At 37.6% G+C, this 22,182-nt stretch overlaps 1 protein-coding gene across 15 annotated transcripts in view; it reads right to left on the reverse strand.

Annotated features, from left to right (window-relative positions):
- The window catches only part of NBEA (neurobeachin), a 514,437-nt gene that overhangs the window by 366,223 nt on the left and 126,032 nt on the right, over positions 1–22,182 (reverse strand). For all 15 annotated transcript variants that reach the window (XM_030042222.1, XM_030042221.1, XM_030042209.1 and 12 more), the window contains exons 8-10: positions 21,121–21,267; positions 13,653–13,850; positions 13,088–13,221 (exon numbers count right to left, since the gene is read on the reverse strand). In XM_030042222.1, coding sequence (XP_029898082.1) covers positions 13,088–13,221; positions 13,653–13,850; positions 21,121–21,267 — 479 coding nt within the window. The remainder of the gene's footprint in view (positions 1–13,087; positions 13,222–13,652; positions 13,851–21,120; positions 21,268–22,182) is intronic.

Genomic DNA, 22,182 nt, shown 5'->3' on the forward strand with positions numbered 1-22,182 from the left:
ATCCAGTCCTGCAGCTTGCAGTTCTAGCCAAAGGTTTTGCAGTTGGAAGAGGCAGGAGATGATGAGTGGGATCCAGCTGACAGTGCTAGAATGATGCAGGCAGGGGCCGTGTCAACCATTTTACCATCCAGAATATGTCAAACAGCAAAATTTGCAGCCACTACGTATATCATCATTCCACACTTTCAGTCCCTAGAGTCACTACTACCACAGAAATGAGGCATAAAATGGCTGAACATGCACGTGGGCAACGATGCCCACCACAAACCACAGTGGAACAACGGCAGGGTGGAGAGCTTCCTTCATACTTTCTCCAGACCAAACATTAGAATAATAGCTAGGCCTGATCAAATAAAGGTTGCGAATCACTTTCATCCAGTTAGGAAAGCACAGAGAGACTCCAGATGCCACAAGGAAATCCCCCAGCAGCCCATCCCAGCAGTATCTGTAAGTGAGGTGTTCAGAAAGCACAGTGAGGGGGAAAAAAGTGCTCAGAAAAGGTTACAGTTTAGAAACAGAAGAGATATGAAAGGCTTCAGAGGACAGACTCAGCAGGAAAGTGAAACTGTTATGAAAACCAAGGGTAGAAACATATGACAGAACAATGCACCATGGGAAAAAAATTGCAACTGACTCTTGAGTGGTGAGAGGGAAACAAAAATACGCTCATCTGTTGCTGAAGAACCCAGAGGAAAGGGAGAAAGAAAAAAAAACCCAAACCGTTTATGACAGAAAGGAAATATTTAAAATGATTTTTCAAATATCTCAAAAAGGTAGATGACAGAAATGCATTGTATTGCATGTACAATGCATACATAAAGTCATTATTCCTTTTCTAAAAATAAAATAGGTGCAACAGTTCCTAGCTGTACAGACAATTCTCTGCAACCATGAAAGTTCTCACACAGGTCGTGGGCACAGGCAAGGGTGAAAACTGTGGCTTTTGTAGCTATGAAAAAGTGAACTAAAGGAAATGTCCAACCTGCATTTTCTAAAGTTCAACTTTACTTACAGTATCTAGTCAGCTAAAGGTTCACTTGCTCTCCAAATACAATCTTTTACTTTAAATGTTGAGATTGGTTAATCCATGCCAGCATCAAAAAATAATCAATGTGCTGAGGAAAACAAGATTTACCCATTTGGTGAGCAAGGCCGCCATGCAAAAAGTACACAGTGTAGGCAAAGTACATGCTGTGAACACGAAATAGTGCCTTGTCTTGCTTCATTGTTGAATGGTCACAATAATCAGTCTAAAATCACATACAGAATGCTCCACAGAGTGTCAGCAGTAAAAGAACACAGATAATATCCATTTACAGTACTCCAAAGCTTTTATCAAAACAGCCTGTCAAGCTGTCACATCAATTTCAAACCAGGTTATATGCATCAATTTTTTCTTACCCTGACTGAAAGTTTCTATTGTATTTGTCATCTAAACTAAGATATTCATCGTTTTTACTACATGACGATCCATAAGAAGCTCATGTAAAGGGTTGAAGATTTATATTTAGAAACTTCTTTAAAAAAAATTGAATAGGTCAAAGAAAATTCCATGTAGATGGTGCTTACTATCATCCTTTATGAGTAATCGTGTGACTTAGGAGGACAACCCATTGTGCATAAAGTTAAGAAACAGCATACGTCTTTGCAGGATTAGGACCTAAATTATTATATTGAAAAGTCAAAAAATATTCTTAAAATGGATTTAAAGGTTGTTGTACCATGAACATGGCACCAGACTTAAGTTTAAAAGGTTCTACTTCCACTTCTATAAGTGATTTATCAAAAGCCCTTTTCTTTGTATTGCAGTTTATTTGTCTATTCTATGAACTTAGCTGTAAACTCATGGGCTGGACTTAGTCTTATCTCATATTAATACAATCTCTACACAATTGTTAAAAATTCTGATAGGACTCCGAACAAGTTATGACACACTGACACCCTAACAATAAAGATTTTTTCTCTCTTTACTTTTTAAGTGCACATAAAACCCACCAGTCAACTCAGGAATAATCAGTGGCCAGTTAATATTTAACCATGGCACAGGCACAGAGACATACAAGCTGGTTCTATGCAAGAAAGACTGTTAACAACAAAGTTTATTAATTCAGAAGCAGATAGAGCCCAAATATGACGTTTTAGATACCAACCATCGTTACGTGGGGTATGCCTGAACTAATTAATCCTGCCTGCCCACATTAGCTCTGCACGGAGCTACCTTAGCTGTCACCGCAAAGTGATGCCAATGTTTCTAGTTCCAGGAAAACGTGTTAATCCAGCCAACACCTTTGTGAATGAGCTATGCCTCTTCCTCAGTCCAAAATGGCTTTTAGCATCTATCGAACCAGCCATATAAAGACACCACAAGCCAGCTCTGCAGAGTCAGCTCAGGTCTGCAAGCAGTAACTCTAGCTTCTAATCCTTCTGCATTATCCAAGATTGCCGCCATAAATAACAGAGTTGACTGTAGTGTATAGTAATTCAAATCTTGGGATAGCACACGTGAATGCATCATTACACTTTACACCTTCAAGCACATAAAAAATTCCAAGTACCAGAAAAAGCAGCAGTTAAGGAGAACCACCTGGCAGTCACAGAGGCACAATGAAGTTTGAGATGAACAGTGTATAGGACCACAGTATCGATAAAAATTAGCACCACAATTAAATGTAAATAGTACTTTGTCCACATCATTATGCAGGAAATAAAGTAATTAAAAGTTCTGTAATATTTTAACTGATAGAACTGTGAAATTAAAATGGAAGTGGTTTTGAACTCTCACTGCACGTATAGTACTGAAGCTGTTACTACCTGAAGGTGATGATCAGAGACAGGCAGAAAACAGATTACATGCTTAGTCTGATGTTTTTCAGAAATCTTGCTTACACTTGTTTCCTCCTCCTTTTTTGGAGGAGGAAGGAGGGAATGAAACTGCACTAAATAACAGCTGTTGCACAAAACACTGTTTTTACATGTTATGTTCTCTGTCTTACATACTTTATGGTAGAGAGCATTCAATCTCCCTGAAAAGACCCAACGGTTAACAAGTCTCAGATAAGCCAAAACTTCTCTTTCCCACATGTTCAGACTGACCTCAAGCAAACATTTAAGTGTGTGCGTGTGTGTGTATATATATATAAATCCATACTGACATAATGGATCTTTTCTCCTCAATATTGCCTTCTAAGAATTTAGTCTTCTAGAGAACTGACTGCCTAATTTAGAGGATTGTATCCAGAACTTTTAACATATTTCTAAGGATAGTCAATTTACGTAGTCATCTTGGCAGCTGAAAATAAATTAAATCTGAAGATTTGAAATATAAAAATCTTTATCAGCAGAACCAGGTTGCCAAAATTATGCTTTTAAAAAGGTTGCTGTTGACACAGGGGAAATAATATTGATTAGAGGACTGTCTTCTAAGAGGAACAATTTTTCAAACAGAATTTAACAAACTTACCAGTAACTAAAATGCATCGGATTGCTGCAGGGCTCACATTAAACTTGCAAAATTCTGTGCACTGCCATACAAAATTTCTCTCCATTCTTGCCTATTTTCAACTCCCCTAGATACAAAGGCAAATATAAAGGATACTTCAGCCCATTCCTACATCTCCTCTATACACCATGCCCTGCCTAGAACAGATCAGTTTGTCTGCAGTGCAGCTAAGATACAGATACACAATGAAAGTATATATGTCAACCAACACTAAATCAGACAGAATTATGATTTCTACTGAAAATATAATTAATTTCAGAACAAAATTTTCCCAGCAGTTTTCCATTACTAAGAGGCTGAAAAAAAAAGGTTGCAGACCAAAACATGAAGATGCTATATTTCCAATGGTTATGATACTGCTTATTCTATAATTAGCGTATTGTAGAGACAGTAAGTCTCTGGAATACTGTTACGTAAAAAACTGAGGATTAATTACATTGTTACGGCATTGCCTGATTTTTCCCTCAAACATACATGTCCCCTGTGAAGACTTAAAAAAAATTTTTTTTTTTTTGATAAATAAAACAGGAGCATGGAATTGGTGTTCACAGCATACACTGTCTGACTGGAAGATGTTCTTAAGGATCCTTTCACGTCTATACATATTTATTATATTTGTGAAGTCCCTACCTTTATAATTCAGACAGTTATTCTTATGATGTCTACTATGAAGTTACAAATACCACCTAGCTTATTTCATTCATCTAAACATATATAATATAAATAACTATTATGTTTCAACAGTTCATCATTATGTTTCAACATTACAATGTTTCGGCATCACAATCTTCAGTCAACAGTCACGCAATGTTACTCCTTAAATAAAAAATATACTACAGATATTCATAAAAACGTCTTCTGTAGATAACAGTCTTCAAAATTCCAAAATATGACACTTCCTCCTTCATTAAAAATAAGAGTAATTACACACATAAATAAATATTTCATTTTCACTGCCCATTTATATCTATGGGAATTTTAAAGAACCTTTTCATATTACACGTAAAAGAAGATCACAGTGGAAATCCCAGGTGTACAAAGTCTTCATGCTATGACAATCACTGAAGAAGAAAGAGCCGCCTGTGTCAAATTCTGAACTGACTGGTAGTTCCCACTAAGTGAACAATTACGGTTTTGTGGAGCTAAAATACAGGACAATTTAGACAAACTACTCTTATGAAATGAGTTTCTATGACTTCACTTACAAATGAAGCATCCTATCAGGAACATCAGTCATATGTTCAAATAAACTCAGATGACAAAGGCTTTGGAGGAATAAAGAAAACCCTACAAGTCAGGAATTTGTACCACTAGGATAAAAGTGAAATTTGTCTTGGTTTTTTTTTTTTTGTTGTTGTTTTTTTTTTTTTTTTTTTTAAATCACTACCTAGATCAATTTCTCTAGTCTATTCTTTCCCATGATAATTTTCTCTGCAAAATTTACCTTAATTACTTTAAGTTTCATCTTGGATTGTGTATTATAAAGTTATCTGGATTGTGCTTTACAAAAGGCACCTTTTATTAAAATAGGCATGTAGCTATAAAGATCCAAGTACCTTGATTAACAACAGATGATGTAACTTGAAGAGGCTATGTAAAAAAGAATGATGCAGGTATTTGTTCTGTCTGATTATCTTTGGGAAGGATCCTTTTAAACTAATTTAATTTGTATTTCCAGCTTCTCCAAAATAAGACAAAAGGATCATACGATTAACTCCATCACAGGCTGTTAAGACGGTAACATTTGAAAACTAATCTTAGCATAAACAGATAAAGTGGTATTAAGGAAAATCATACAAAAACAACTAATGTTTTGTTTTTAAACAAAAATAATCCTAAGATACTTGCCCCTTAACTTCAATTCAAAATACGATACTAGCTGTATTGAGATAAATTATTATTATTATTATTATTATTATTATTATTATTATTCATCTGCTGGCTGCCCATTACATGTCATTGTTAGCAAACAGTTTTAAACGAGTTTGGCTGATTCATTAAGTAATTTGTTACTTCATCAGAGTATTTACTAAACGTTTCATAGTATGGACCTAGAAATCCTCAGGGAGAAGCTTTAGCAATATATTTTGATGCACAGAATATGTGAGATGATCTCCACTTCCTTACTTCATTCCTTCAGGAAGAAAATCAAAGCACAATGGGTAAGCATGGATTTTAGAAACTGTTTTGACTGCACTTATAATACTGGTTGGGAATACAAAAAGGGATTTTCATCAAGGTCTATTCACTGCTAAAGCATGAAATCAAACACTTGTGCATGTTTTAACACAGTCAGTTGCTCTGCTGCTACATTACCAATTACTCATATTAATTCATTCATATTTATGCAGTCATGGCCACTAATGCCTGTGTGCCGCAAGTCAGGAAGGGTTCCCCTAACCAGGCTGGAGGTAAGAGAAACTCAGAGCAGAAGAGACGCAGCAGACACATGGTGAGGATGGGAAGGAAGTTCCCATGAGCTACAGCTACGGCAGCTCTCTAAAGTGCTTCCTTAGCTTCCAGTTTAACTACCGTTTTTCTTTCTGTAATCTTGTTAGAGAGAAAGTGGAAACCTACTTTCTTTTCCCTTTTCCACTTCTTTTTCTCATAACATATGATGAGGACAATAAGAGAAGACTACTAAACGTGTTCCATCCAGACTGATGCCACTAAACACCAGTCGAATAGGTGTTGCATGGGAGAACTGGAAAGGCAAGTCATTACACGCCTGCTTAAGGGCATAACATTTTGGGATGCAGACTCCAGTCATAAATTAGCCACCCTTAATAGTTCTGGATCTTCCGGAGTATGTGATGGTACACAGTTTGGGAGTTTACAAAGGATTTCTACCACATGATCATAGAATCATAGAATCATAGAATCGTTCAGGTTGGAAAAGACCTTTAAGATCATTGAGTCCAACTGTCAACCCAACACCACCATGCCCACTAAACCATGTCCTGAATGATACAGTGACTGTATTTTCATTATAAACTATCGTCCAGGCAGTCTGATTTGGCAAGTCACATTCCTGCTGTCACAGTCTGGGAAGATTCCAGTACAACTGATTTCATCTGAGCACAGCTAGATTATACTAGAGATGTGAAATTTCAGGTGCGCTATTCAGCCTTCTTCCCTTTGAAATGCACGAGGAGAGGGTTATCAGCACCTAACTCTGCAAATTCTAAATTGCAGACTGGAGGCAGAGATGGACTGGGACCTTGGCTTACCATCAGAGGCAAAAAGGTAAATGCAACAACATCAGAAAGGATGACTTTTGTACCTACTCTCAAGCTTAAATACCTGGGCTGGCTGTGGCAAAGAAGAAAATTCTTGAAAGACAGTAGGAGAGGACAGGTTAGGTAGGCAGGATATTGTGGTGGTGCAGCCCTCCCTCCCCGGGCCACTCTGAGGTCTCAGGATATGCCATGCATGATTTGGGAAAACCTCTCTTTGTGCTGTTATCTGGATTACAGGTGCCAGGATTACAGGTACTTTTGGGTGCCAGGCACTCTTTGGCCACACCTGGGCCATCTGCTGCCTGAATTGTATATCAGAATGATCGGCACAAATTGTGGCCAGAACGTAAAATAATGACCAAAGACAATCGTCTTGAGACCCTATAAATAGTGATCCAAGGGGAGACCTTTGGAGCTGTCTGGGATTGCAGTGGGATGTGTGACCCAGTGTCTCCCCCTGAGGTGGGACGGACACCTCTCGGGTGGATTTCATGAGGATTGAGAGATCGTCCGTCAACGATTTTGTGAGGACTTAAAAGGCCTGATTTTGCGAGGTTCGCTGACCAGCCGTTTAATGCTGGCACATAAAAGTGAGTAATTCATAAAACTCGCAAAACGGAAATTTTAATCATAGGTTAACCTCTGTGTGTGTGTGGTGGTGGTGGGGTAAAATTTGGTTCAAAACGGTTTTATCTGTGCGTCTGCATGTGCACTTTGGTTCAGAACTATTTGTCTGTCTGTGTGGTTCAGAACTGTTTTATCTGTCTGTGCGTGTTTGTGATTTGATTTAACCTCCATCTGTGTGTGCAACCCTGCTGGAAGTTTCAGGTGATCCTTGCCATTTTCGAATCTTTAACTAAGTCGCAAATTTGATTGTAAAAAATTCCATTGAATCACTCTGTTAAATTGGCTCATGATTAAGTACTGTTAAAATCATACAACCTAATCTTGTGATCTATCTCAAAAATATTAATAAATCCTAAATTGCTGCTAAACCAAAGCCGTGCAACAAAATCTCATTCGCAACAGATACTCCTTGGCATTCATCTTATTTGCTACCATGATCTTAAAGATAAATTCAATTAAACTAATGACATTAATAAGAATTATTGGAAACTCACAGGTTTTTCATGTTAAGATAATAAAAATATCAAGACATCAAATTGTATTTCTTATCAAGCTGTGCTATTTCCTATCTGTGGAAACTGATAGGAGAACTGTCTATTTCCTAGCAAACTATTCATCTATCAAGAAGCAGATGCAGCAACACTACTAGTTACAGACAGGAACCCCAAAAGGCATCATCTGAATATAAAAAATACTAAAAAATATTAGTACAAGATATTAATTGATCAAACCAAAACACACAAAACATTCACAGGAAAAGATGAAGAACAGGAGTTGAAGTATTACTGTCGTCCCCCCTCACCAATGTTTTCATTTCACTCACACACACTCACAATAGGTGGGCAATATACTCCATTAACAGGACTACCTATATTAAAGAGTGAAAATAATGTCAGTAATAAAACTGACTGAAAAGATGCCTACATTTACTTTGCCATAAATTTTAGGTGGGTGTATATATCACCTTTAAGAAAGTTAAGGTGGGCCTAGGCACTGCATTTATTTAGTATGATAAACAGTAAAAGTATTTTTAATTTGTATTGTATAGCGTATGTGCTCTAGCAAACCCAGTTAGTAACTTCTAGAATAAGTATATGAAAGAATTCTTGGAATGACTTCATCTGTTTAAGCAAACAGCTACAGCTCTTCCACTTTCAAATATTTTCCCAGTCTGGTACAGTCCAAAGCAACAATCTCATCCAAATTAATACTTGTTATTTATTCTGTGATGGAATTGGGTCAGTGCCAAAGACTGCGCACCCAACACCTTGTCAGCATCAGTCTGTAAGTCAGTGCTCAGCAGACCCAAATGAGTTCAAAACCACACATGAGAGACCACAAGAGAAGAAACCAAGTCCTTCCTATCATGTTACCCATATAGCATAATCAAAGGTAATAACAACAGTATCATAACAGAAAAAACACTGTATTGGGTTTGTGTGACAAGGTTTTGGGGCAGGGGGGTGGGCTACAGGGGTGGCTTCTGTGAGAAGCTGCTAGAAGCTTCCCCCGTGTCCGACAGAGCCAATGCCAGCCGGCTCCAAGTCGGACCCAACACTGGCCAAGGCCGAGCCCATCAGTGACGGTGGCAGCACCTCTGTGATAACATATTTAAGAAGGGGAAAAAACCTGCTGCAGAAGAGCAGCTGAGGAGAGGAGTGAGAATACGTGAGAGAAACAGCCCTGCAGACCCCCAGGTCAGTGCAGAAGGAGGGGGAGGAGATGCTCCAGGCGCCGGAGCAGAGATTCCCCTGCAGCCCGTGGGGAAGACCACGGTGAGGCAGGCTGTCCCCCTGCAGCCCAGGGAGGTCCACGGGGGAGCAGATCTCCACCTGCAGCCCGGGGAGGACCCCACGCCGGAGCAGGGGGATGCCCGAAGGAGGCTGTGACCCCGTGGGGGACCCGTGCTGGAGCAGTCTGTGCCTGAAGGACTGCAGCCCCTGGAAGGGACCCACGCTGGAGCAGTTCGTGAAGAACTGCAGCCTGTGGGAAGGACCCACGTTGGAGAAGTTCATGGAGGACTGTCTCCCGTGGGAGGGACCCCACAGTGGAGCAGGGGACGAGTGAGGAGTCCTGCCCCTGAGGAAGAAGGAGCGGCAGAGATGAAGTGTGATGAACTGACCCCAACCCCCATTCCCCGTCCCCCTGCGCTGCTGCAGAGAGGAGGTGGAGAAAATTGGGAGTGAAGCTGAGCCTGAGAAGAAGGGCTGAGTGGGGAGAAGGTGTTTTAAGATTTGGTTTATTTCTCATTACCATACTCTGATTTGACTGCTAATAAATTAACCTAATTTCCCCAAGTCAAGTCTGTTTTGCCTGTGATGGTAATTGGTGAGTGATCTCTCCCTGCCCTTATCTCGACCTGTAAGGCTTTCCTTATATTTTCTCCCCTGTCCAGCTGAGGGGGAGAGTGATAAAGAGGCTTTGGTGGGTACCTGGTGTCCAGCCAGGGTCAACCCACCACAAGCACTCTATATTTCTTTTTATTACATAAACACCTTATTGACCTGAACTGCTACATTTTCTATTCTAACCAGAGTACTGAAAAGCAGGATAAAAAGTAGCAGTCTTGGCATTCAAGTTGATGGACCACTCTCCTGAATAGCAGGTGCATCTCTTAATCTAAGAAAACATACTTAAGATATGAGCTCAGTTTCCATTCTTTTAATTTCAGTGTATGAGAGCATAAGAATCTATACAGTGCTTCAAAAGCAGAATTGTAGATTATTTCAATATTTCATTGGTCTCATGGAAGATGTAGATAAGGCACAAAGGGATATACATATTACAGGAATAAAGAACATTTTAAAAGAATACCATTAAACCACAAAGTTGCTATATTCATATTGGCCTGCTTTAGGATTTAAAATTTTATTTACAATTAATCTATTAATTTAGAAAACATTAAAATTGTAAGTGGATCAAGATGATTAAAAAGCAAGGTGTTGCCTCATAGTCCTGTTAACAACCCCCTTCTAATGTTAAAAAAAAATATATAAATAATTGAGAAACTTGAACTTATCAAACAGATTTTGATATGTGCAGGAGAGAAGGAGGTGAGAAGGATTCAGAAAGGTAGTTTGGAAACCTAGGACACTTACACTGGGGTATCAAGCTATTTATATTTCGCACCTCCCAGGAACACATTAAGACAAAAGGCAGCACAGCTATTCAAGGGAGAACTTCTGTCCCCCACTTGGCCACCAGAAAGAAATAAATTCTACAGCCATAGTAAGCCTTTACAAACATAATGGTCTACTGTCATCAAGCATCACCTGGACCTTTTCTTTTTTTTTTTTTTTTTTTTTTTTTTGGCAAAGTGGCATGAAGATTATCTGCTTGTAAAAATACATATATTGTAATGGCTGAATGCCAACTACTTTTCCGAAACAAGTGGCGCAGCCCTCTGTTGCTGTTGTAGATACATTTTCATAGGTAAGAAAGGTATAAATAAGTATCAGATACAGTTCAACAACTGCATTTTGGAAAGGAACAAATAAAGAGAGAACAGTCTAAAAAACAAGGGGAAAGGAGGAAAGGACTCAGTAAGTATACTTCTTCCCTTATTCTACTCCACAAATGAATCTTAACCGTAGCCCTGTTTTTCCTGTTTAGCTCCCTTTCCCCATTATTTCCTTTCTTTGTCCCCAGAAATCTTTTATTCCTTTATTTGCCTACTTCCTTGTTCACTTAAACTATTATTTTTCTCAATATCTACATCCTATTAAATTAAATATAAGAAAATAATGCACATACACCAAAACTATGGTAATTCAACACTTAAGTAACATCTCACCAAGCAGCCATTTGTTTAAAAATCTTTTGAATATGTTTTTGAGTTAGGATCACATCTTCTTGTATTATGCATTTGTACAATCATATAGCATAATGAATTACAGATCTCTTTTTAGAATATAATCTAATTATAGAAGAAATGCATTGATTGATTCAAGAACAACTTTTTTTTCCTACTTACAGTTTAACTAACTCCAGAAATGTTCTGTACATTTTAAATTGAACTTTATGAATGTTCTCACCCACTGGAAAGACCACACACTTGGGAAGAATTAGTCTTTATCTCGACTTACAAAAGTTAACATTATATTAGCTTTCCCATTTTTAAATAGACCTAGTTACTGCTTTATCATTTATTACAGACTCAGTTCATTAATGAATTTAACATATATTTTATTCATATGTATGGGCACATACACACATGATCTTCCTTAAATTGGAATAAACCATTTTTGCCTACTGCTGTGCCAGTAAATAAAAACATACAGGGAATTTTTTTTCCAAATTTATTTCAAGCCAAGCATTGTTTTTTCTATTCCCCTTACTTCACAAGACTTCAATGAAAAATACATACTGGAAAACAGACTACAAAAAAGTAAATATCCCACACGAGCCAATACACAACCAGCTTTTCAGTCTTTAACATTGACGGAAATAATTGCACCACTATACTGCTTGAAAGTAGACTGTGATATTACTTCTAATATCGGACTAAAATATTCTCTTGAAATATATTAACTTTTCACACTACAGAAACAAATAAAAACCAGCAGCCGTCTTAGCTACATATATTTGCCTCACCAAAGGGGAAAACAGATGGCTGACAAAACGTCACCAAATTGATTAATTTCTTAAATTAGATTGAGGCAAGTGACCTTTCACGAGAAATTATACCAATGTACCACTTCCAGTTAAATTTTTCAAAATTCTCAGCCATTTTAGCAGTATTTAACTATTTTTCAGTTAACTAATTTATTACTGAACTATCTAATGCAATAGGAAATATCCACAATAACTAATAGCAGAGTAGGAAAATAAGCCATGTACTCTGAATTATGCACCTGTTTTATAACTTTATTCAAATACAAGAGTCAGCTTATGCTGCCCCTAAACACTGTTTTCTAGCAGGTTTAGGTTACGTACCACCCTACAGAGAAACGCCGTACCAGTTCTTCAGCGTTACCTTTTCGGTTGTGTTACCCCCAAAGGTTTAGACCGCAGACTTTGTTCTGACAAGGTTGGACACCTTGTGCTGCCACTAGCCTGCCCTGACAAGGAGGTGGCAAGAGATGATCTTTGCAAAAAGGACTACAGCTGGGCCAGCTTTGCACAAGTCGGCGTGCGTACTGACAGCCCCCTAAGCAGTCCTTGCAGGCTACGCACGGAAGAATTCAACTACTTCTGTGCAGGCTTTTCAACCTCGGGGTTATTTCTATAGCATCGGAGCAGAGACTTCACGTGTCCCTCTTTAAAACTCTCTTGGTGTGGCCCCAGTCACTGCTGCAATTGTAATATGGCCACAAAACAACTGACCATAGCTCTATGACTTTCTGACCATGTATTAATATCAAAGGGGGTATCTTTTGTTAATTTTGAATGTTATTAAATATGAATTCAAATGACACAGACTTTGAGAAAGTAAACAACATTGCACTGTCAAGTAAATGTTCATTGGTTCCTTTTAGAAGTTGCAAGAACTGACATTACCCAATCCAATCAATTTTATGCCAGTTCCATCTGGAATCTCATATGATTAATACAATTTACACATCTCTACAGTAAACTACGTCTTAAAAAATAATATTCTTTCCAAAGAAACAAGGGTAAAATGTAAGTCACAGTATTTAGAAAAGAAAACAAACATTCCCACAACAAAAACGAAAACGTTCTTAGCTTAATTTAGTTTGTATCTTGCTTGAAAGAAGCTTACCAAACTGTTGTTTCCACCTGACTGTCGTGCAGCTGTCGATTGTCTAACTGGGCAAAGAGAGGAAAAAGAACTTGAATCCCTCCAATAGAATGAATTGCACTGTGAATGGAGTGCGTTACAATAGCCTTCACATCCTAAATTAATAAAATAAAGACATAAAAGGAAAAAAACCTGTTAGTCTCAATTTTAAAGGGCAGTTACAAACATAACTTGGGAACACTTTAACACTGAATTGAGTGCAAATTAAATCAGACTTGTTTTAACTTAGTTTCATTACTTATGTTTCAGTTATAATCGCTATACTTGAAGGCAAACATTAAACAGAAAACTTCAGTATTGTGGCACGCTGTGCCTTATGGTATGAAGTACATATTTCTTAATGAAGAAATAATCATTTTTTGCTCTAGAAAGTGAGCAAAGAAAGAACACTTCAAGTGATAGGTATACGGAGAGCTGAAATAATACAAAATAACAATCTCATTGTACACTAGCACACAAATCCTCTTATTATGCAAATGAAGTTGAGCTAACAGTAATCACAGAACATCAATTTAGTAGCACAAACCTGAAGCATAAGAGCATGGGGGGAGTGTACAAAAATTGAAGGATTTTCCTTTGGTGAGGATTCAAGGCATAGCTGAGCGTCAGTAGCCTTCGCATTATAAGTAAAAGCAATGCTACTTGCAAGTTTCCCATCGTATAGCACTTGTTTATGGTGCTCAGCCAGATGAATGTCACTCTCGGATTTAAATTTGAATGTGCTCTGAAAAAAAAGAAGACACAAGTTTTACAAAGTAAATATTTTGGACAGAATCCTTGCCACAAAATGTGCAGAAAACACATTGGACTTGAGAAGGAATACAGAAACTGCTAAACTTTGTTTTAATTTTCCAGTAGTTTAATGCTACTGAACAATGTGACATTTTTTTAATTTACTTTACTCCACATCAACATGTCAATATAATATTTGATATTTATGTAGTATTATTTCTCTCTCCTTTCAGCATCAGTGTTAACAAGTTTCAGAAGTAGCTATCTGGAAGAAATGTGTCACATTAAACAGCTATAAATATGTTAAAATAAAAAATTGAGTATACAACACACTAAAAATAAAGAACAAATTAAATGCCTTGTATTTTAGTTTATATAAACTCATTCAAATTAGAATATCGAATCCTATACCATTTTGATTAAAGGAATGGTGATTTTTAAACAGTATTAAAATCCATGCTTCATTAACAGTCAGGAGTATATATAAACAAGCTACTTACACTAAAAAAAAAATCCAAATAAAATAATAAATGCCATATTTCAATGGCAATGATTCAATTTTAATGATTCTCAAAATCAAAGCTTTTACAAAGGAATACTGAAAATTTCTGTTATTCTTAAACATACCATGCTTCATATCTGATTTAAAACTAGGTTTTCTGGCAACACTGACAAATCAATCAAGCACAAGAAGATAGATTTCTGCCTTTCTGCAAAGCGTTGTCAGATTTACTTGGCACATAACTACTCTTGCATGAAACAATCATCTGACAGTGGCAAAAAGACAACTAGTAGTTACACACAGTGCTGTACCGATACAAGTAAAGCAAATTTGTTAAAAATTGCCACCATTTAATTAATGCAATATATATAAACGGTTATATTTCTAAAATCTTTACTCAGTTTAAAATAATTTATTGCTGAGATTAATTATGAATCATTGTGCTTTTTTTTCACTGCATATAGCCATCACAATTCTCTGTATCCCTTTGGTCCTACCAAATCCTTCCCTCCCTCCCCACCCCCAGTAAGAAATCCTATATCATGAGACTATCGAAAGTAGTATCACTGGGGTTTTGGTTATCCAGGTCAGCAGAATTAAAACAGGCAACTTACAGGCTATCAGCTGCTCTTCCCAAACAAATTACAGGTTCCTAACGATTACGTAAACCCGTAAAACCCATCCAGCTTTTACAGAGCTCTCAAGGCTGCTGGAAACCCTGACAAAATTCTCTTGCTTACAGCCAAACGATGGGAAAGCGCATCTGCTCAAGCGACTGACACACGGCAATATAACGTCTTGTGACAAGCAGCCACTTGTACGCGGGGCGTGAGATTGACGCAGACTGAACAGACTGGGGAGAACCCAGAGCAGATCCGTCAGTCAGCCCCGTCCCATGCTTGGCGATGTCAAGCAGAAGGGAGGCAGCAAGGCCATGCCGAAAATGTGAGACGCAGGTACCGTAACAGAGAACGCAAGTAGGGAGGGCAAAAGTAAGCAAATAGGAAGTCAATGGTTTAATCTACTCAGCGCTGGTGAGGTCACACCTGGAGTTCTGGGCTCCCCAGTACAAGATAGCCACGGACTTACTGGAGAGAGTCCAATGAAAGACCACGAAAATCATGAAGTGACTGGAGCATCTCTCCTGTGAGGAAAGGCTGAGAGAGGCGGGACTCTTCAGCCTGCAGAAAAGAAACCTCGGGGGATCTCATCAGTGTGTACAAGTATCTGAAGGGAAGGCGCAAAGAAGATGGAGCCAGGCTCTTCTCCGCAGTGCCCAGTGACAGGACCAGAGGCAATGGGCACAAGCTGAAACACAGGAGGTTCCCTCTGGACATCAGGAAACACTTTTTCCGTGTGAGGGTGCCCAGCAAGGTGGTAGTCTCCATCTCTGGAGACAGTCAAAAGGCATCTGGATGCAGTCCTGAGCAACTGGCTCAAGGTGGCCCTGCTTGAGCGGGGGGGTTGGACCAGATGACCTCCAGAGCTCCCTTCCAACAAGCCCAACTGTTCTGTGATTTGCATTTGGGTTAGGAATCCGTTTTGTAGGGAAACTCCCAGCGATCCCCACTCACTGCTCTGTTCATACTGCAAAGCTGTTCAGAACCAAAGAGAATTCCTTTTGGCTGAAACTCAAATGTCCTCCAACCGGTGGTAGTCATTCAGCCCAAAGGATCAGACTACAACCAATCTGAAGTAAAAACCCCCAAATATACACACTGCGGGTATTCGGCCCTCGGCACCAAGCGTTTTAATCTAGAAATGCGTTCCTTTTGTGCCATGCTACTTACTGACATAGAAAAACCCAAAGAATGAGTGTTATGCTTAAAGCTTGAGAGCTGGCGCTCTGTTCATATGGCTGGCTACATCTCACTTATCAGGAAATGAAAGCTACAGATTACTGATTTGTCCCGAGGAAGGTGATGATGTATTTCTCCCCAGAGGGCATTTTTAACTGTACAGATAAATCTCTGTGCACTTTCTGCAGAGACAGAAATAATTTAGTGATTTCATTGATTTCCAAAGATATCGGCATTCTGCATGTACTATATTTTGATGTTTTACCACATGAAAACGCTTCTTACCTGGAAAATTTTTCACACCTCTAAGCTTTGTCAGATCCCAAAGCTCAGAATGTTTTACTTCTATATAGTTTTTCATAACTTTGCTGTTTTAAATATGCCAAAGTGTTGCAACACAAAATTTGTATTATTTCATTACCACGAAATTTCACGACTTTCTAAACTGCTTAAGTTAAAACAAAATCAGTTTTATAAACAAATTTTTACATGAATCTACCTCCTGGTTTTCAGTGCTTACTATGCCTCAAAAACTTATCAGAGATCACTATTTGAAAGTCAGGCACAAGTAAGTTATGAATTAACATAATACTGCCTCACATTTTTTGGAGGAAAAACAAGAATTAAAGGGACATTCTGCCATCAAAGCCTAATGAAACTGATCATAAATTGGAAATGCTATTCTCCAACCCAAAAGATTATTACAACAGAATGGAAAGAGAGGCTACAAATTCTGATGTATGACATTCCTTTATTACTAACATTGATCTACAGAAAGAGAAAATAAATGCAGTATACGCATGCTGTACTGGGGACTTGGGAAAATACAACCACAGGAGGATAGCAGAAGCTGTCAAGCATATAACCTCAAACTGAAAATGGTTAGATACTGGTCACTGAAGGAAGGCAACTTTGAGATCTGGTACAAGCAATGTAAGGGCATAAAGACAGCAAACAAGAGCCTTAGATTTAACATATTCTATATATGGTAAGAATATATACAGGATCCATAAAGAAGGTATAAAGGATAGATGTTGCTCCTACAGTAATGGGAGAGAGAACAGAGAGAGATGAAAATTACTCCAGCACTGTCTTCTCCAGTACAAGAAGCTGTGCTTGATCAGGACCACTACTTAAACACCAGCAGCTCTCCCCTTTCCTTTAGCAGCAAGAGTGCTGCTTTTTGATTTACCATTCACCCCATTTTGCTACTGCAGGTTCAGTGATCGTACATAAAATATGATCTCATACTATATAATTGGCTTAAGCAAATTTAAATTTTCAAGAGTATCTTGTGTGTGTTTGTATGTGCATGCATGCATGCATTCTTACTCCAACCTTTGTACATGACAAAAACATTGATACTGCAGCACTGATTAAGAGCAAACTCAGATGCAGCAACTTACAGAATAATCTGATAACTTGTTTTGAAATGCATATGGGAGGGTTAAGAGAAGTGGCGCAGACTTGACAGGGCTATTAGGACAGGGCTTTGTTGAAACATCCCTTTATAAACAGCACCAACACTGCTATCCGACACATCTCTTCCTCTCATGTTACCTTCCTTGCCCCTCTAATCTGTGTTTATGAGTCCCTCAGGATCCCAGCTGATGGGTAGCAGAAAAAGCACAGTGAGAGCAAGGATGCTGCTTTCACTTCCTTTTTCTTTCTGCAAACTCTAGCAACTGGAAGTGTCAACATAGTAGGTAAAAGTCCTGTTCAGCAACTGCAAGACTCAAGATGAGCATGCTTTATTACAGATAAAACCTGGGAATGCAAATATTGAATTCTACTATGTTTCTACTAAATATAATTTAAAATGTCAAGATACTTTATGGGTGAATTTGGGAAGACTTAATGGCAAAGAGGCAAATCACACAGTTCTACTGCTAGGATATTTTCCTCTCTTCCCCTCTTAAAAGTTTGATCACATGTCATTTCTATGCAATAGATACTAAGTGTGGCAGCTTTTCAATATTGCTACTCACGCAATCAATGTAACATTTTTATTAAAAAAAAAAAGGCCTTTTGCTACAATTGAAAATTTAGTATTTCAAAGTAAACTATCTATTTGCTTAATAAATACATTTTTTTATTAAGGCATGCTGGTTACAACTAAATGCATTCAGAAGGTCATGGTGAGCAAGACCAGCATGGAAGTATTGTGAACTGTTTCTATGTTACATCATTCTGTAATAAGCATATAATATGCAATAGATAATATAAATATTATATACATAAATTTATGTAAATATTATATATAAATTATAAATAAAGCTTATTTTAATGATTTCTCTAGTTAATCCTAAAATCCACTGCTTCTACCTGCATCACAGAATAGGGGTGGGACAAGGTGCAACAGATTTGCTTTTCTTTGTAGATAAAGATCTGCCTTCTCCTGAACTTTGTGGCTTTGGTGTTATTTGCAACATTACTTACTACATATATTCACAGATGTGTGCCTACTGCACAGTCCTGAGCTCTGGTATGTTGGTAGAGTACGGAGATTTCTCTGTATTCCAGAGATCTTAATGGCAGTCATTGTAGACTAGGGACATTATGAATGATTGTGAGGGTAGCTGAATGAGAGGCAAAATCGTATCTCTTGTCATGAACAAAGCAGGTAAAGCACTAGATAAGGGATGGTCGCTTTCCCTAAAGAATCACAATCTTGAGATATAGTGGACTAAAGCATGAATTGTAAATCAAAGGATCTACCACAGTCATAGGAAAGAAAAAAACATCTGTATGAAGACATTATCCAAAAATTCTCAAGTATTTTGAATAATCCTCCTTTGGGAGAAAAGCTTTGGCATAACTGGAGTTCACAATGCATCTAGAATAGTTGCTCTTCTGGAAAAGTTGAACAGTTGATTCTCCCAGCTGGCTAACAGTACCAACAATTAGAATGAACAGGACATGTAGGGAACTACTTAAGAAAAGTTTCTGAAAGGCCAGTTTGCATCAGCAAGTTAGGTAAGAGCAAGAATGGGATCTCTAATGTCCAGCAATTCGAGCTACGTGTCAACTGAGGCTCCCTTGGACTATGAAATACCATACTGAAGTGTTTTGAACTGATGGACCTTTGCACCCGCACAGAACCTGAAAGAATTTACAGAAATAACTGTGACATGAAAGAGGCAAGCTTTTGAGCGAAAGCCACAATCAGTGCCCTGAGATTTCTAAATTACACGACATGGTTTCTTCCCTCTACATGGTAGATCTTGGGTTGGAAGAAGGTGAGAAAAAAAAGGATTCTGTTTTGTCTTATTTTTTGGAATAAGGAAGTGCAAGAAAGAAATTTTATTATTTCTAGGGTCCTGCTATAGAAACCTGCTCTTTTTAACCACTATTAGTAAAATATACTTTCAAATTCTTAGACAGGGAAGGAAACTACTTTAGAGAGGAAGGAGGCATTAACTGTGCGGGGACACAACCTAAACCTAAAAACATGATATACCAAAGAAAAATATCCCCAAAATATTAAATTTCATCTAACTGACATTTTACAAAAGTCACTAAGAAACTACAGGTGTGAAGAAACGTAGTTTAAGGAAAACCTATGAATCAAGCAAGGCAATTTGACAGCACTATAATAAGGTTAGCGCAGTAACTACTGGAAATGTCGTTTAGCATGAAAGCATGTATGTCTTACGAACCCCTTCAACACTCACAAAATATTACATAATAATTTTCACTTCTTGAAACAAATGAAAGCATTATTTCTATTTGATATCAATTCAGTATGCTGCTGCAAATCCAGGAACTTAATAAATTCATAAAGATTTACTACATTTATTATGAAGAGGCATAAGGTTACATTACTTTCTTTTGTATGACCAAAAAAAACATTTGCAGAAATATTTGTTCAAACAACATACAGTATTAAGTTTGGAAAAAAGTACTCCTTGTTTGCACAGGTGATACATTTCTCTTGACTGACTGAACATTTTTATTTTCAAGGCAGGTTTTAACCATCAACTGTATGCAAGAGACTTCCTCTTCTCCAAGTAACCTTGACATGTATTTGGCTATTCACACTACATACATACCATAAAAGATATTTTCAACTGTCACTGTCATTCAAGTGTTAGCTGTCATCAAATGATTTAGAGCAATCATTTTCAGCACACCAAATTAGTATTATTAGAATCTAAATGCTGATTTTTACTTGCTATTTTAAAAAGTTTTTATCTTCAGAGTATATGATATATACTAAAAACCTGAAATTCTACTTCAGATGATACTGCAAATTTCACAAATCAGAAAAAGAAAATTTGGGAATAATTATATGGTAGAAATTGAATAGTGTTTAGCTGGGGTTAGATTCATTTTCAAGCCTTCTCCACTATGCAATTTCTGCAGACTTCTGCAAAGTATCTGCTTTGTTTTTCTTGGTAAAATAATACTATACACAGCCATTCCAAGACATAAGTGATTGTTCATACTAGAGACCCAAGTTTATGCATGCACCATTAATTTGTCCAAACTGTCCCCTAAATGTCACTGGCAAAGCATGAGTAAAAAGCTCAACTTTTATTTCAGCAGAACTGTTTGAAAGCGTGCATTTGAACTAAGTTGGTTTATTATGCCTTGTTGAATGTTAATCTGCCTTAACTCAGGTTTTAAACACAAACAGTAGAGAAGAAAGTTACTCCTCTGGTATTCAGAACAGCAAATGTGAAATTGCTCTAATCTGATTATGACCCAAACTCGTAACTTTCACATACAAACATGTTTCAGCTATGCTTTAAAGAGACAACTTGCATCTTTCAAAAAGCTGGTGGAAATAAACGTTAGTTAGGATACTTGAAGAAATATTCTTCTTTTGCTGAAACAAATCACATCGCTCTACAAGATCCTAAGTGGAATATCTACATGCATACGTATACATAACTTCCAACTATATCTATTAATTATTTTCTTTTTCCTCTTTTATATTTTTTAAGATTCATTATTACCTTATATCCAGGTCCTAACTGATGTATTGCAAAAATCTGTGCTGGGTTGAGTGCTTCAGTGAATACATATACTGCTCCAAGCTGGCCACAGAACACTCTGTTAGCATCAGCAGTCTCCGAAGAGCCAAGAAAACATTTATCATAGCTCTGTATCAGAAAGAGGCAACGTTAATGAAGTTTAGTGATACAAACCATACAATTAAATAATATTCATGTACACCAACTGAAGCCAAAAAATGAAGGGAGATGGTAATTAAGAAAATAAATCAATCATTTATTACTTCAGTACCTGACTCCCTGTAGCGAACAACTTCATTTTGAATATTGTAGCATTAATTGTTTTACAGGTCAGTATTAAAAAGCTGTTATGACTGGCTGCTAGAATTTGTTTTTTTATTAATTGTACAACATACAACAGAGAAAATTAGAACAGTAGATTCAAGTACCAAATAACCTTTGCTATTGCCTTCTAGGAAATATGAAAGCCTTGAAGTTCCTTGTAATTATAATCAGAACTCCCACTGCTAACACACAAGAACAGGCGCTGAAATGCACTTTTCTTTTGTCGTTGTGCTAAAAGGGCTAAACACCTCTAGCAGAAAAAAACAAATATGAATTTTTCTAGTTTGCAACTGGTGCACAGTCTTCCTCTATGACCACAGCCTATAATGATTTGGTTTGACCTTAAACTCCTCTTCTGTCTTCTTCCACAGTCACAAGAGTTGTTATTTTCCTTTCCTTCTTCCAACAACTATCCCTCTGCACAAAGTCCTTCTGCAATTCTCCATCTGTCCATTTCCTATTATTTCAGATTTGGAGTCTTTTTTGTGGCTTTTTTTTTTTTCAATTGAGATTTATTTTACAATAATTAGATTAAATTCTTCCGGTGCTTCCAAGAAAAAAACACTTTCAGACGAAACAAAGTTTAGAACTTAACTGTCTAGAATAAAGATCTGGGGAACTGGAAAACCAGACGCAGCACAAGAGGACAACAACGGGAAGCACAAGGATCTTTGCAAGGCTATTCTTGCAGCTTCCTTGAGTCACGTGTACTTTATTCAA

This window comes from Aquila chrysaetos, chromosome 19 (genome assembly GCF_900496995.4).
Source record: "Aquila chrysaetos chrysaetos chromosome 19, bAquChr1.4, whole genome shotgun sequence".
Lineage (NCBI taxonomy): Eukaryota > Metazoa > Chordata > Aves > Accipitriformes > Accipitridae > Aquila > Aquila chrysaetos.